Source organism: Littorina saxatilis, linkage group LG1 (assembly GCF_037325665.1).
Source record: "Littorina saxatilis isolate snail1 linkage group LG1, US_GU_Lsax_2.0, whole genome shotgun sequence".
Classification (NCBI taxonomy): Eukaryota; Metazoa; Mollusca; class Gastropoda; order Littorinimorpha; family Littorinidae; genus Littorina; species Littorina saxatilis.
The window spans coordinates 38,301,219-38,318,171 of NC_090245.1; the positions used below are offsets into that span (position 1 = coordinate 38,301,219).

At 47.2% G+C, this 16,953-nt stretch overlaps 1 protein-coding gene across 1 annotated transcript in view; it reads right to left on the bottom strand.

The window, feature by feature from the left end:
- Positions 1-511: 511 nt before the first annotated feature.
- The window catches only part of LOC138968994 (vacuolar protein sorting-associated protein 35-like), a 47,291-nt gene continuing 30,849 nt past the window's right edge, over positions 512-16,953 (bottom strand). Inside the window, exon 17 of the mRNA XM_070341681.1 lies at positions 512-1,639. Within this exon, the coding sequence (XP_070197782.1) occupies positions 1,463-1,639 (177 nt within the window). The 3' untranslated portion in view covers positions 512-1,462. The remainder of the gene's footprint in view (positions 1,640-16,953) is intronic.

A 16,953-nucleotide genomic window follows, 5' to 3' on the forward strand; every position in this document is an offset into this window, starting at 1 on the left:
TTTGTGACTTTGGTGTGTGAGTGTGCCTGTGGGTGTGATAGTCATGCAGATATTTACTACATGCGTGATTTAATTTATTTTTTATACAGTGCTCGCATATTAAATGGAACTGTAATCCTTATGGATAATTTTCTCCAAGATGCGTGATCATGTACAAGTATAAAATGGCTGCTTTGAATAGAAGACTGTCTCTCATAAAGACATTAATAGTTCCATTTCTGATTTGGCCTACACCCAGAGGAGACTGAAACATGAGCTAGTCAGTCATTTGTGAGTAGTGAGGCCATGTCAAGATTTGTTTACTTTTGGACTCGCCTGATTAATTAACGAGTGTCTGGGTAACGAGTAGTGTTAGGCACTGGCCTGTTTCTGTGAAAAACTTGACGCCAACATTTTTTTTCTCTGTTCAAGCTAGGCCAAGTTTGTACCTGTGGGATGCTTGTAGGATTGGATAACTAAATGGATTGATACGTCGGACAGTGAAGTCAAGTTTGGGTCAATAACATTTGAGTAAACTGTTCACATTTTAATTTCATTCAGTTGAACAGAACATTCATGCACAGTCCTTTCAAATCAATCGCCCACATTGCACTTTGTATGATGTACACTGATGCACCCTACAGTATCTGCTTCTGTAAGAGGCTATGCCTCGCCACAATTAAACATTCGTTTTCGCACTGTAAGACAACTCATGTACACTTATGTAAGTTTGAAGATGAATCACAAAAACACACACACTACGTAGTCTAGCAAGAACAGAAATTCAGACTGATCTGTTAAGGATGCATTTATAATAGATTTTGATAGTTCACAAGAAAATGCTTGGACACAGATTATTCAAAAGTCTAAAATGGGCTTCTGTTTTAATGTCCGCCTTCTATAATTATAGTACATGTATCGCCTAGTTCTGTAATATCTATATAAAAAAAAAGTCAACCCATAGCATGACATTTTAACATCACAGGTTCTGAAACGGGTGGCAAAGAAAGTGATAAATAAATATGTAACAGCATGCCAGCCAACCATCTTTCATAAGCAGTTCAGTTTCATACCTAAAATCTCCAGTTTCCAAACTTTGTGCCCTAAAGGGGGGGAGTTAATGTCCTCTCAGAAAATATTTCTATTTGGGACAAGAATTGGTGATACGCTAAAAAATCTATCACTTTATCAGTGAGTTGACAATGACATGAGGGCAGACAAAAAAAAATATCCAAGGATTTCACAAGGACTGTAAACATCAAAGCCTAGCCCATCTAAAGTCAAGAAAAGAGTTCATACATGTCCTAAGTTAAAAACAATATTTACAACAAAAAGTGCCAACAACAATAGTCCTTCACAAGAAATGGCGTAGTCCAAGGGTTCTGTGCAGATGTTAAAGCACAGATCTTCATAATACAAAACAGTTCTCATACTATCTGACAAAGAAACTGCAAGATAAGTAAACCTTCAGTTGAGCCAATGTTTACAGCACAAGTCCTTGGTAAGAAACAGTGGAGTCTGAGACTTCCATTCTCAGCTGCAGGTGTTCCAGAGTGTTCTTGAAGTGCTTGTTGATCTGCTCGGTTTCCTCGTTGGCCTCCAAGTTGGGCAGCAGTTCTCGGACCCTGGCAATAATCTGATTGAGCACCTGCACAGATATCTGAAACACAACAGCCAAGTGGTTCGAGCGAGTGTTGGATCTGGACACACAAAGAAAAGAAAATAAAAATAGAACAAACTTCAACACACGCTCCCACTTCTAACATGTGGAACTTGACAGTGTTAAGACCCATATGTTAATGCCCAACTTCCCAACCTAACATAAGGGTTTTATAACCCTTCGCCATTCGTACACCACTCGCAAGTCTGGAACTAAAATCAAAAATTTTATCAGTAAATTTTCATTTGATTAATATACTTACCCGAATCATATAAAGCATTGACGCAGTCTGGGATGCTAAGGTCTGAAAAGGCTACCCGTCTTGAACAATTTTAAAGGGAAGCAACCCCACCACAAAAAGTGTAAATGGAGCCATGGTAATGACTACAGACCCGGGGAGTTACCTCCCCTTGGTGTGTACTACGTCACTACCGCTCCTCAACACGTGGTCAAGATCATACGGCTTTAAAGAAACTATAAAAAAAACATAAGCGGGGTTGGTGGGAGGGCATAAACTATGTGATTCGGGTAAGTATATTTGTTTATTTGTTGCTTAACGTCCAGCCGACTACGCAGAGCCATATCAGGACGAGGAAGGGGGGGATGAAGGGGGCCACTTGTCAAGCGATTCCTGTTTACAAATGCACTAACCCATTACTTGTGTCCCAGCAGGCTTTAGTAAAACTAAATTAATACCTACTGGAAGATTACCAGTTTCCAGTATGTTAAAATAGGCTTAACCTATCTACTGCTGGACTTACATCAGAACACTAACAGATTAAACTATACATGAATCGCGAGACAAGCGGCAAGAGAAGAGATTTTTGGAAAAAATACAGGTGAATGAGCAAGAAGGCAGAAAAAAGAAAACAATTCATGAAGAAAAAAAAGCATGACAGGAAAGAGGAACCAAAAATCTACCTAACAGCAAACTAGAAAGCTCCTGCGGTTCCAAAAACAGGAGGGGCCTTTAATTTCATAACCGCAGTGCCCCACTGCGGGGGTAAGTATATTAATCAAATGAAAATTTACTTATAAAATTGTCCATTAAATTACATATTCTTACTCCGAATCACATAAAGCAGATAGCTTTAACAAGGCAGTGGGAAAAAAAAATCTAACTCACTCTAAAAATCCTTGCCAGAAACTGGCCCGCTGCCAACAAGTCAGGAAGGGCACGGTGGGAAAGAAAATCTAACTCGCTCAAAAACCCTGGCCAGTTCCTGGCCCGCTGCCAACAAGGCAGGAAGGGACCCAAGAACCGTCCTGATTGACAGCCGCGATGTCCCTCGGGCAAAAGTTGCGAAAGACAACTTCAGAGAGCCAGTAAGCTGTGCCCAGCACTTCTTCCAATCTCTTGGACCGTAAAACGGCCCGGGAAGAGACTCAAGCCTTGGATTAATAAACCCGAGTCGAGAGAAAGACAAGCTGCCCCCCCCCCCCCTTTCTATTGGAAGGAAATGCCAATGCCCTGGAACGATCCGTGCATAAGGTTGTCCACTCACTGCTGAGAAGGACGAACCCTCGAGGTGACCGTAAGACAATCATGCCAAAGTATGCAAACCTTGGGATGGAGTGAAGTCCGAAAGGCCTGTGAGATAGAAGTCAGCTCAAGAGAAGAGAGAGACACCTGAGTAAAAGGTACCAGAGTCCAACTCGATGAGAAAATCTCAAAAAAGAGATGGTCGCCAGTTATCCTCTACCAGTCCATGCAAATGCAGAGAGAGAGGTAGTACGAGGAAGCAGCGACTTACGATTGTGCGTAAACCACCGGAAGTGCGGAAATCACAGTGGTCGAAGCCTTTCTTTCTTTCTTTCTTTATTTGGTGTTTAACGTCGTTTTCAACCACGAAGGTTATATCGCGACAGGGAAAGGGGGGAGATGGGATAGAGCCACTTGTCAATTGTTTCTTGTTCACAAAAGCACTAATCAAAAATTTGCTCCAGGGGCTTGCAACGTAGTACAATGTATTACCTTACTGGGAGAATGCAAGTTTCCAGTACAAAGGACTTAACATTTCCTACATACTGCTTGACTAAAATCTTTACAAAAATTGACTATATTCTATACAAGAAACACTTAACAAGGGTAAAAAGAGAAACAGAATCCGTTAGTCGCCTCTTACGACATGCTGGGGAGCATCGGGTAAATTCTTCCCCCTAACCCGCGGGGGGTGGTCGAAGCCTGGTGTGACTGGTGACCATAAACAAAATGGCTAAAAGCCAGAGTGTTCGCAGATCAGTCTGCTTGTAGGTAATTGAATGTGAATCAAAAACCCAAAACAGAAAACAAGACTGGTAAGCATAAACAGAAAACCGTGAAGCCTACCAGCCATAAGACTCCCGAGACAAGTGTTCTCAGGGAAAAACCGGAAGTTAACTTCGCGGCCAAATCAAGAGCCTTCCTGAGTCTGGCCGAAACCAGAACGCGTCTGTCTACCTCTGAAAGACTGAGAGTCAGACACGGAGATCAACGGGCAAACGCCGTAGTCATAGTTGCCTGTGGTAGAAGGGTGACTGTAAAAAGAAACCCGACCCAACGGAAGTCGTCCTGACTCACCTCATGCTTGGATGAGGGTGAAGAGAGGAAGAGACAAAATCCGAAGTCACAGGAACCCAAAATGCCATAATCGCAAGGCGACAGGCAGGAGACTATTGCACAGGCTAAGGCTGAGAGCCATGATGCCCGTAGGACAGCCATTGTACTGAAGTACGCACAGTACGCAGGTAAACATAAGAAACTGAAGTTTCGGCTGCCAAATAAGATGCTGGGCTATAAGCCCACAGCAAAGAAACCGGAACATTAGCTAACCCTCTGCCAGAAGGAGAGGACTAGCCAAAACCTGAGAGAGGTGGTAAACCACAAAGAATGACTCCTCAAACATCCATTGCCAAAGACAATGCACCCTCAGGAAAATCTGAATGTTACTTCCGAGGCCAACTCAAGCGCACCTTAAGTTTGGACGAAACACCAGAACGCGTCTGATCACTAGAGAAAGACAGAGTCAGACTCGGCGAAAGACAAACAAGGACCATAGTCCAGATGCTTGTGGCGAAAAGTGAGAAACGGGGTAACCTGAAGACAGAAACCCCACCCAAACGGAAATCGTCCTATCTCATCTCCTGCATAAGATGAGAACAAAGGAAAGAATTGTCGAAGTCCGAAGCCACAAGAACAGAGAAAGCAACAACCACCACCGTCGACAGGTGGAATGGCTGTTGCACCAGCTGGATGCCCTATGGTCAGCCGTTGTTCCAAAAACCCTGACATACCTATGAAACGTCTGTGAGAGAAACAACCTCTCCGGTTAAACCGGAAGTGCGACAGAAGCAGCAGCCCGTGGCTGAAACGACTGTTACGCTGACTGAGGACGGAAGCCAGTATTTTTAGTTTTTCACGGACAAAATGGTTTTCGAACAGCTCTCTTCATCTTTTTCCATGCACATTTCTTGTGTGTGTACTACGAGAAAAATATTGAATGTTTCAACTCCACACCCTTAAACCCCATACCCGACTCAAAATCGCAACCTTCCAATTTTAGTCAACCAATTGGAAGTAAGCGTTACGGGCATATGCTTTGGAACATTATATTCGTGCATAGTTTTGTGACACATGTTTTTGTCATTTTGCTGATGGTCTTATTGTCAGGAGATGTCCACCCAAACCCAGGCCCGCCTGGTAGAGAGCATGTTAAAGATACCTCTATTTTGCATATAAATGTACGTAGTTTGCGAAACAAGATTGATATTTTACAATGTGAAGTTAAAGAGCACGATATTGTGACTTTGTCAGAAACTTGGTTGTGTGACTCGATATCAAACGACAGTTTATGCCTCAAAGGATTTCATCCCCCAGTGCGTCTTGATAGGCCAGATGGATATGGAGGGGTAGCTGTTTACGTGAAAAACGATTTTATTTGCAAACTAAGGCCTGATTTGTTAATTCCAGGCCTTGAAGCAGTGTGGGTAGAAACTAAATTATTGCAAGAAACTGTGCTGGTTGGTTCATTTTACCGACCACCAGACTCTCGGATTGACTATTGGCACTTGGTTGACGAATCTGTAAAGCAAGTAATGAGAACACCACATAAATTTCTAATTCTTGGAGACTTTAACGAAGATTTTTTGAATAATCCATCTCCCCACTTTCTTAATTTGATACAAAAAAACAATCTGCACCAGCTCGTTACTGAACCCACACGTATTACAGAAACTAAATCCTCATGCATCGATCTGATCCTGACCACGAGTATAAACTTAATCAGTGAAGTTGTAGTGTTACCCCCCATTTGTAGTGACCATTCTGTGCCATGTGTAAAATTAACGTCACAGAGATTAAAAAAAGGTCAGTTCAAAAGGACTATATATAATTATGCCAAGTTAGATGTTGATACATTTTTGTTTGAATTGAACAAAATTGATCTTTTGAACACAGTTTTAAATGCATCCATTGACGAAGCTGCTGCCTTGTTTTCTGAACATTTATTCCGTGTTGCAAAAACATGTATGCCTGTTAAGATAATAACAGTACGTGAAGATGATGCCCCATGGATGACTGAACATATTTTACAATTACGAAACGCAAAAAATTGTATACATCAAGTTGCTAAGCGCTTAAATACACCTGTGCAGTGGGCATTATTCCGCCTGACTAGAAATCAGTATACAGATGAAATTCGTAAAAGAAAAAGAGATTATTTTCTAGAACTTGATGAGAGGATAAATTGTAAACAGAACTTCGGAAGCAAAAATTGGTGGCAACTTGTTAATTCCTTTTTGAAGAAAAAAGGTGTTGCATGTAACGAAATTCCACCGCTAGAAGATAATGGAAAAATTATTGATAACATTTGTGAAAAAACGATTTTGTTTAATAATTATTTTGAAAGCCAGTCTAAAGTTGAAAATCCAGACGATCCCCTGCCCGAGGCAAATTGGTGTAATACATCTTTATCGACTTTTGAATTAACAGAAGCTGAAGTTGTCCAAGTGTTAAGGAATTTAAATTTATCCAAGGCCGTGGGCCCTGACGGAATACATAATAAATCGAAAATTTTTAATTAAATTTTCATTTGATTAATATACTTACCCGAGTCACATATTTAGCATTGACGCAGTCGAGATGCTAGGTAGACTGAAAAAACGCTATCCCGTCTATAGTAGAAGGGAAGCAACCCAAGCAAAAAAGTAGCAAGCTTGCTACCCTGGGTTGCCTCTCGTAGCGTGCATCACGCCACAGCTCTCGTACCCAATACGAGACACCCTCATTCGACTTCTAGAATACAAAGAAACTAAAAGCGGGGAAGGTGGGAGGGAATTACCTATGTGACTCGGGTAAGTATATTAATCAAATGAAAATTTAATTAAAAATTTTCGATTAAATTACATATTCTTACTCCGAGTCACATATTTAGCAGATAACTCCAACAAGGTGGTGGGTAAGATCAAAAAGTTCAAACTCACTCTAAAGTTCTGGAGAGACAAAAGCCAGCTGCCGCCAAGGAAGGAATAGGCCGAGACCCATCCTGACAGAGGGCAGCAATGTCTGCAGAACCTGATAAGACAAAATCCTAGCGCCAGAAGCTGTGCGCAGGACATCATCCAAACCCCATAGGCAAAAAAGGCCAAGGAGGAGGCCCAGGCCCTGAAAATGGGCTCGGGCCGAGCCGAGGGAAAGATAGCATAAGCTATGACAAGGCGGAGGGCAAGAAAATCCCTTGCCAAGAAACTGGCCCACTGCCAAAAAGTCAGGAAAGGATCCCGTGAGGAAGCAACCACTGACTCACTCTAAACCCTTGCCAGGAACTGGCCCACTGCCAAAGGACAGAAACGGACCGAGAACCACCCTGATTGACAGCCGAGATGTCTCTCAGGCAAGAAATGCGAAAGACGACCTCAGAGAGCCAGTAAGCTGTGCCCAGCACTTCTTCCAATCTTCTGAACCGTAAAACAGTCCGGAAAAGGACCCCAGTCTTGGATAAACCCGACCAAGTAGAGGGAAGGACAAGCTGCCCCCCCCCTCCCCCCCTTAAATGGAAGGAAATGCTAATGGCCTGGAAAAGATCCGTGCGTAAGGTTGCCGGCTAAGCCCTGAAAAGGACCGACCCTCACGGAGACCATAAGGCAACCATGCCAAAGTAAGAAAACTTTGGGATGGAGTGAGGCCCAAAAGGCCGTTGAGAGAACAGTCAGCTCCGGAAGAGTGACCAAACTCCAAACCGGAAAGAGAGAGACGCCTGAGTATCAAGTACCAGGGTCCAACTCAATGAGCAAAACTCAAGGGAGACGGTCACCGGTCGTCCCCTGCCCATCCCTGCGAAAGCAGAGAGAGGGGTAAAAAAGGGGACGAAGCGACCTAAGGTAGTGCATAAGCACCGCAAATGCGGACCCGCAGAGCGAACCAGCCGTCAGCCTCCCGAGACCAGAGTTCTCAGTAATAGTCATAGTTGCAAGTGAAAAAGGGGTGACCAGGCCGGAAGCCCACCCCAGCAGAAATCGTCCCAACTCACATCATGCAAGCATGATGGAGAAGAGGAAGAGACGAAATCCGCAGTCACAGGAACCAATTGCCAAAGTCGCAACACGACAGGCAGGAGACTATAACACAGGCTAAGGCCGAGAGCCTTGCTGCCCGTAGGCCGGCCATTGCACCAAAGTACTCAAAGTACACAGGCACAGTAAGAAACCAAAAGTTTCGGCCGCCGAAAAAGATGCTGGCCTAGAGGCCGGCACCGAGAAAACTGGAACATTAGCTAGACCTCTGCCCAAAAAGGGGAGGAGTAGCCAAAAAAACTGAGAAAAAAATGACAAGCCAAGAATGACTTCTCAAACATGCAATGCCCAGACAATGCACCCTCAGGAAAATCTGAATGTTACTTCCGAGGCCAACTCAAGTGAACCTTAAGTTTGGACGAAACACCAGAACGCGTCTGATCGCTAGAGAAAGACAAAGTCAGACTCGGCGAAAGACAAACCTGGACCGAGTCCAGAAGCTCGTGGCAAGAGAAAACGGGGAAGCCCAAAGGCAGAAACCCCCTTTTAAACGGAAATCGACCTCTCAGTACCCATACGCTGGGAAAGAGAAAGAATGTCGAAGCCCGAAGCCACAAGCACAAGGAAAGCAACAACCACCACCTCCAACGGATGAAATGGCTGTTGCTCCCGCCGAGGCTAACACCCCGAAGCCCTAAGGCCGGCTGTTGTTTCAAAAACCCAGCGTGCCTATGACGGCTGTGAAAGAAACAATCTCACCTGAGCTGAGGACGTAGGCCGCTTAGGCTGAGTCCGCTTAGGTATAGCCTGCTTAGGAGCGGCCTGCTTTTGCTGCTTTCAAATTGAAGCTCAAAAGAAGGGAACCGCTGTTCTCTGTTGGTCTCAATCCCCTGCTTCTGGCATGAGAGGCCAGGCTGCCGGAGAGAGACCGTCCACCAAGGATGACGAACTGAGAATGTTCCTTGTCGACTCCTCAGAAAACCGGGAGTGGGCAAGAAACAAGTCCCTTCCGCACGAGACCGCATGGGAATAGTGCAGAGAGGACAGCCTCATCTGTGCCTCGTTCACCCTTGTAAGTGTGGAGAGGAGTGAGACACTTCCTCCGCGTCCTGCCCTTTACTAAGGGGAAAGGGCGCCAAGGAATCTGCCAGAGCGCAAGGAAGCGCCCGCAGGAGAGCCTCGGAAATGGAACTGAGTTCCGAAAGTTGTCAGCCCCCTTCCTCAGAGAATAGGAGATTCTGCCCATAGAACGGCAGAACCGAATCCTTCCTCAACGGCTTCGTAAGAAGCGAAGAAGTTCCGGCGTGACCGGAAACGGTGCACGCGGACGGGGAAAGGCCATCAGGCGGCGACGAGACGACCTTGGCCAAGGCAACTTCCTCTGGTCCGCTAAGGGCACGAAGGAGGAAGCCTGCGCAGGAGCGGCAAGGTATTCCGATGCCAGCTCCGAAGCAGAACCCTGAGGAACCAGCAACGAAACCGACGCCGGAGGCCACCCCCTGTCGAAGAGGGGGGCTCGGCGAAAAGGCAAAAAGGCGAAAAGCTACTAAGGGCGATTCTTCAAACCAGAAGTAGCTGCTTCCTCTTTGCCAACCGAAGTCCTTCCTGTTGGCAATCGATTGTGCTCATTCCCTAACTGAGAGGAGGATGAGAGGGACCAAAAACCAAGGAAAGTGGGAGAGAGGAGCTAGCGGCCACCACCTGAGTGTGTGGATGCTGCTGTCCCAACAGAGGCAAGAAGCCTGTATGCCCATAGGGCAAGCCTTGTTCGAAATTCACCGGCGACCAAACGGAAGCAGCGGGAACTGAACCGGAAAATCCGGGAGGAGCCGGAAGTGCGGCAGCAACAGCAGCGCTATGCCAGAGCTGGTGCTGAGCCACCTACGAGCTGAAGCTCGTAACCCAAAGGTAGGCCGTAGGCCAGAACCGGAAGTGACAGTAACCTGTGCACTACCCGCTTGACCTACCCTCCTGCCAAGGCCGGAAGCGAAGCTGCCGGAAATGGCTGCCGTGCAAAGGGCAAAGCTCAAACCGGAAAGGGCCATGGGCTGCCCACACACCGATGAACTAACATTTCCAGCCGGAGCCGGAAGAGAAGCTGTCGCGGACGACTGCTTACGTATAGCGCAGCTCAAGCCGGATGGGATCATTATTTGTCCACGTTCCAACGAGGCACTACTTCCGTGAACCGGAAGTGCCGCTGTCGCGTACGACTGCCGACGTAAGGCAAGGCTCAAACCGGACGTGACAGTAGCCTGTGCACTAGCCAGTGACCCTACACTTCCGGTCGGAACCGGAAGAACAGCTGTCGCGGGCGACCGCTGTCATAGGACAAGGCTCGAACCAGACGTGACAGTAGTCTGTGCACTAGCAAGTGAACCTCTACTTCCGGCCGGAGCTGGAAGCGGCTGCCGCGAACGACTGCTGACGTAAATTCGGAAGCTGGCCAGAGCCGCCGAAGGCAGCTGCTCCTCGTACACGGACCCGAAGTCCGAAACGCCACCTGAAGGGGACGGCTCATAGCCAAAAGAACCCGACAAATGACGCTGCGAGGGAAGGCCGTAAGCCGAACGCCCATCCTGTTGGCCATCGATGAAACTCTCACCCCTGACTAAGAGGAAGATGAGAGTCACCAACGACCGAAGGCAGCTGAAGAGAGGAGCTAGCGGCCACCACCGAAGTGGGTGGCTGCTGCTGTCCCAACAGAGGCAAAAAGCCTGTGTGCCCAGGAGAACCACCGTATTCGAAATTCACCGGCGACACAACGGAAGCAGCGGGAACCGAACCGGAAAAGCCGGGAGGAGCAGGGAGTGCAGACGCAACAGCAGAACTATGCCATAGCTGGTGCTGAGGAGTCTGCAAGCCACAACCCGGAAGCCCTAGGCCGGAACCGGAAGTGACAGATGACTGTGCACGACCCGTTTGACCTACATTTCCTGCCCAGGCAGGAAGAGCAGCTGCCGGAAACGGCTGCTGCAGCAGGGCAAGGCTCGAACCGGAAGGGACCATGGGCTGTCCGCGAACCAGTGAACCAACACTTCCGGCCGGAGCCGGAAGCGAAGCTGCCGCGGACGGCTGCTTACGTAATTCGTAGCTCAAACCGGCAGGGACCATGGTCTGTCCGCTGTCCAGTGAACCACTACTTCCGGCCGGAGCCGGAAGGGAAGCTGCCGCGGACGGCTGCTTACGTAATTCGTAGCTCAAACCGGCAGGGACCATGGTCTGTCCGCTGTCCAGTGAACCACTACTTCCGGCCGGAGCCGGAAGGGAAGCTGCCGCGGACGGCTGCTTACGTAATTCGTAGCTCAAACCGGCAGGGACCATGGTCTGTCCGCTGTCCAGTGAACCACTACTTCCGGCCGGAGCCGGAAGGGAAGCTGCCGCGGACGGCTGCTTACGTAATTCGTAGCTCAAACCGGCAGGGACCATGGTCTGTCCGCTGTCCAGTGAACCACTACTTCCGGCCGGAGCCGGAAGTGCAGCTGCCGCGGACGGCTGCTGCGAGCACATACCTTGTGACGACCGTATCCCAAAAGGGACCTGCTCAGGTGCACTCCCGCAAGCGGTAGCCACCGAGCGCCGGCCGAGGAGAGAAACGCCTCCCTGTTCACCGCCTCCAGCACCAACGCCGAAGCCAGCAGGCTGGACAGGTGATCCGGAAACAACAGGAACACAGGAAGCCAACGACCGAGGGTCGCACACCCCCGGGAGGGAGGCAGAGCTGGAAACAAGGTCCGTCCACGCCATCTCAATTTCTGGAAGCAAAGAGGACAAAAGGCTAGCCACAGACGTGGTAGCGGTAATGCCCGCCGCCCGCGAGCCAGACGAAGTTTCCTCCGGCGCCGAAATGGGCACCGAAAAAACGAAGTTAGTCTTCGGGTCAGAAACGTGAACCGTGGGGTTCCTAGCCGAAGAAGTAGAAGCCGAGGGCTTAGGTTTGCCAGGGCCTATGCCCTTACTCTCGGCCTTAGCTGCTCGCTTTTTTCTCACTATCAGACATGCTGTCACGCGAGAAAACAAACTACTGAAAATACACAAGTCTCTAGGACGTTAAAACTTCAGCAGAATAAACTAGCACAAAGTACAAGTTACAAGCAGGTAAAAGTGCTACTGGTCGACGCTAAAAGTCCGAGCACGGACCCAAACTAACCAGCAAAAAACACCACGTGTAAGCGAAAAATGGCGACCAAAATGGCAGCCACAGCAACAAACTACCGAGCAAAATTCACAAGTCCGCGGACGAGAAAATTCTCAGCAGAATGGCAAAGCAAACAACAACAAAATGGAACAATCTCACCGCTAGAAACAGCTATGAGCAGACGGGGAGCCGAGGCTGGTGGGTGTCAAGCAGACAGCAAACAACAGCCTAGGAGCGAAATCAAGCACGACCTGTCTCTCTGGCTGAAAGATGTCGAATGAGGGTGTCTCGTATTGGGTACGAGAGCTGTGGCGTGATGCACGCTACGAGAGGCAACCCAGGGTAGCAAGCTTGCTACTTTTTTGCTTGGGTTGCTTCCCTTATACTATAGACGGGATAGCGTTTTTTCAGTCTACCTAGCATCTCGACTGCGTCAATGCTAAATATGTGACTCGGAGTAAGAATATGTAATTTAATTGCTTGTAGATGGATTACCTGTTATCGTTTCACCGCTTACAGTTCTTCTTTAACAGATCCTTGTCTGAGGGTGTTTTTCCAGTTGTCTGGAAAACTGCTCACATTACTCCCATTTTTAAGAAAGGCGATAGGAGTGCTTGTTCCAACTACCGTCCTATCTCTTTGCTGAGTTGTATTGGGAAGGTGCTTGGAAAATGTATACAAATCCGTGTGTTTGGTTATTTGAAAAATTATGATTTGATTACACACTGCCAATCTGGTTTTATTGCTGGTGATTCGACTGTTTATCAACTATTGAGTATATATGATGATTTTTGTGTTGCACTTGATAAAAACATTATGTCACAGGCAATATTTTTTGATGTATCCAAAGCTTTTGATAAAGTCTGGCATCGCGGTCTGCTCCACAAGCTTGAGGCGATAGGTATAAGAGGTCCCTTGCTTGTTTGGTTTGAACATTACTTGAGCGATCGCAGGCAAGCAGTAGTACTGAAAGGAACCAAATCAAGTTATGCTACCCCTTCTGCTGGTGTCCCTCAGGGTTCTGTCTTAGGACCTCTTTTATTTCTCATTTATATTAACGATATTGGTGTTGGTCTTGAATCAGTGTTGAAACTCTTTGCAGACGATACGAGTATGTATTTAAGTTTAGATAACGATGATGTACGAGCAGAGATTTTGAATTCTGATTTGGATAAAATTCGCACATGGGCTTCTAAATGGAAAGTCACTTTTAATTGTCAAAAGACAGAATTGTTGGACATTTGTAGGCAACAAAATGTTTTACTTCCACCATTGTATTTCGAAGATGCACACTTAGTTGATGTTGAAAATCACAAGCACCTTGGCGTCATTCTACAAGGTAATTGTAAATGGGATTCCCACATGAAAAGTCTAATTGCTAAATGTAGAAAGTCAATTGCGTGTTTTGGTTTATTCAAGCATCGTTTAAACAGAAAATCACTTGAAGTTATATATAAATCCTTTATGTTACCATTGTTTGATTATGCGGACGTTATCTGGGATAACTGTACACAGTGTTTGGCAGACGAGTTGGAGACATTGCATCTCGATGCAATCCGAATCATTGTAGGTGCAGTACGTGGCACAAGCCACCAAAAACTGTATAACGAATCGGGTTTTGTGCCCCTGAAAGAAAGGCGACGTCGTCATAAACTTTTGCTGTATTATAAAATTGTAAATCGTTTAACCCCAGAATATTTATATTCCAAACTGCCGGTCCTGGTTTCCGATGTAAATCCTTACCACAGACGACGCCCTCTTGAACGTAAGTTTCCATTGTGCAGAAGTGAGTTATATAAATCTTCATTTTTTCCTTCAACAACAGCTTTGTGGAATAATCTTCCAGAAAATATACAACAAACGCAGTCAGTTGGTGAATTTAAAAGGTATTTGACCGATGGAGATGTTGTTGTTCCACAGTATTATTATTTAGGCAACCGCCAGGGACAGGTACTTCACAGCAGGTTGAGATTAAACATGAGCGATTTGCAACAAGACTTAGTTAACCGACACCTCTCTGATAATTTAGAATGTACGTGTGGAGCATGCCCGGAAGATTCTGAACATTTCTTGTTACACTGTCCAAAATTTAAAGAACATAGAACCATTTTATTCAATAGTCTGCCAACACACGTTCTAGACTGCAAAACACTCTTGTTTGGAAATACTGATTTAACTATATCTTTGAACACGAAAATATTCTCTGTTGTACAAGACTATGTTATGTTAACTAATCGCTTCAGCTGATATTATATTAACTGTGCAATTGATGCAGCTAGGCATTCTCTCTCTCTCTCTCTCTCTCTCTCTCTCTCTCTCTCTCTCTCTCTCTCTCTCTCTCTCTCTCTCTCTCTCTCTCTCTCTGTCTCTCTCTGTCTCTCTCACTCTGTCTCTGTCTCTCACTCTCTCTCTCTCTCTCTCTCTCTCTCTCTCTCTCTCTCTCTCTCTCTCTCTCTCTCTCTCTCTCTCTCTCTCTCTCTCTCTCTCTCTCTCTCTCTCTCTCTCTCTCTCTCCTATTTGCATAAAATATAATTAAAGATTATCAAGATAAGTGTTGAAGCTATCACTTGTTCGCCATGTTTTGCTATCTGAATGTGTATTGATTATAATTTCAAGAACGTGTCCATAAGCAATCTACTTGTTAACGTTCTTAATGTTGTTATTGTTTGAAACGTGTGTATGAGAATTTGAATAAACACGCTTAAACCAAGCCAGTATACCCGAAGGCCAGCCCTAGATCCGACCAGAAGAGGCCTCAGCGGGTGCTCGAGCTGATGGACCTAGATCGCTGTGTAAATATCGGACTGATGCATAAGAAAGTGAAAACATGCACTCATTAGATCGATGGAAGTCGCCCAACCACACCACTCCCACAATCCATTAGCTGTGTACAGAGACCATCCAAGGAGAAAGTGCAGGTAGGAGACCCCCCCGCCATCACCAAAGTGGAGGGGGGGGGGGGGGGGGGGTGAGATCGGGGGCACTTCCTTGGGGGGAGAGGCTTGCTGCTAGAGCTGCCCCTCTCCCTGCCCGACACTGATCTATTTCTCGAAACTCGAGAACCAGGCAGAGACTGCCTATTGGCTGCCGGCTTAGCTTGGCCAGAGGCCTGAGCATGCTTCTCCTGAGGAGGCTAGCTCTGCTTCAACCCTTGTAGAGAGAAGTCAAAGACCTGCTGATCTCTAATTCGACTGGATCTCCTTTCTTCTGGTATTAAACCCCAATGTTCAAAAGGAGATCCCTCTACCCCGGGCAAAGCTCAAGTGTCTCTCCTAGTCTGCTCAGTGAACTGAGAATGCGAGAGAAACAAGTCCCTCCGACACATGACTGTATGAGCGTAGTGAAGGGAGGACAGCCTCATATGATCTTCGCTCACCCTAGCAAGGGCTGACCAAAAGAGTGGAGATGTCATCAGCCTCCTGATCCGCACAAGGTGTGAAAGGATTCAGTGACTCAGTGAGAGAGCGCTCTAATGATCATCTCCGAGAAAGAGGCAAGTTCCAAAAGCTGAAGTCCAATTTCCTCCGACGCGACAAAGGTGTGCTATGGGAACACAACACCCAAGTGCCTCTAAACTGCTTCGCCAGCAGAGGAAGAAGTTCCTGCATCCCCAGTAAAGGCGTACGCGGAAGATCAAAGAACGACAACAAGTTCCAACCCGGCTTCGGCAAGGTGAACTTCTTCAGCAAGAAGGAACAAAAGTTGAAGCCTGTGTAGCCGAAGCCAGCCAAGGCTGAGCGTGTTCCGGAACTGAACCGTGATGAACGAGCAGCAGAACCGGAACACTGGGGATACCACTTCCGGGAGGAGATGGTCTAGCCAAAACCTGCAAAAAGTGGTACACCACCAAAGGTGACTCTCGAACCGGAAGTAGAAAACCTCCTTCCTTCGCGGAACGGAAGTCCGACATCGATGACGGAGCAACCAAAGAGGAAGCTGCCAAAGCCGATGCACCCTACGGGAAATATCTGGAAATAACCTGCGTCGCAGCTTCGAGAGCAGCCAAGAGCTTCGACGGAAATCCAGAACGTGTCTGATCGCTGGCTAAAGACTGAGTATCAGAATAGTCAAGCTACGAACACGGACCGAAGTCACAGTTGCTGGTGGTAGACTGATGAACGGGATGACCGGAAACCGGAAAACCCATCCACCCGGAAACCGTCCTGACTCATCCCCCACTGAATGAGGGTAAGAGTGAACGGAGAAAACATCCGGAGCCACCAGCATTGAATAGGCAGTAGCCGCAACACCCAACAGGTGGAGTGAAGACTGCCCCGGCCGAGGCTGAAAGCCTAAATGCCCGTAGGCCAGCCGCTGTTCCTCACTCACCGACATCAGAGAGGAAGCGTCAGGAAGAGGAATAGTGTATCCGGACAGAGCCGGAAATGCAACGGACGAAGCCGCACAATGCGGAAGCGAAGGTTGCGTGGACTGGGGCCGGAAGCCCGAACGCCCTTAGGCCAGTCCTCGATCAACTCCAGTCAAGACCGCAACGTGTACTTGAAATGGAGGACCTATGCTTCCGGTAAAGCAGGAAGCGCGGCGCCGAAAACGGCTGCCGCCCTTGCTCTGAAACACAAATGCCCGCGACGGGACAAGGGCGAGACAGAACAGAAGTGGACTGGGGCCGGAAGCCCGAACGCCCGTAAGCCAGTCCTCGATCAACTCCGGCCAAGACCACTACGTG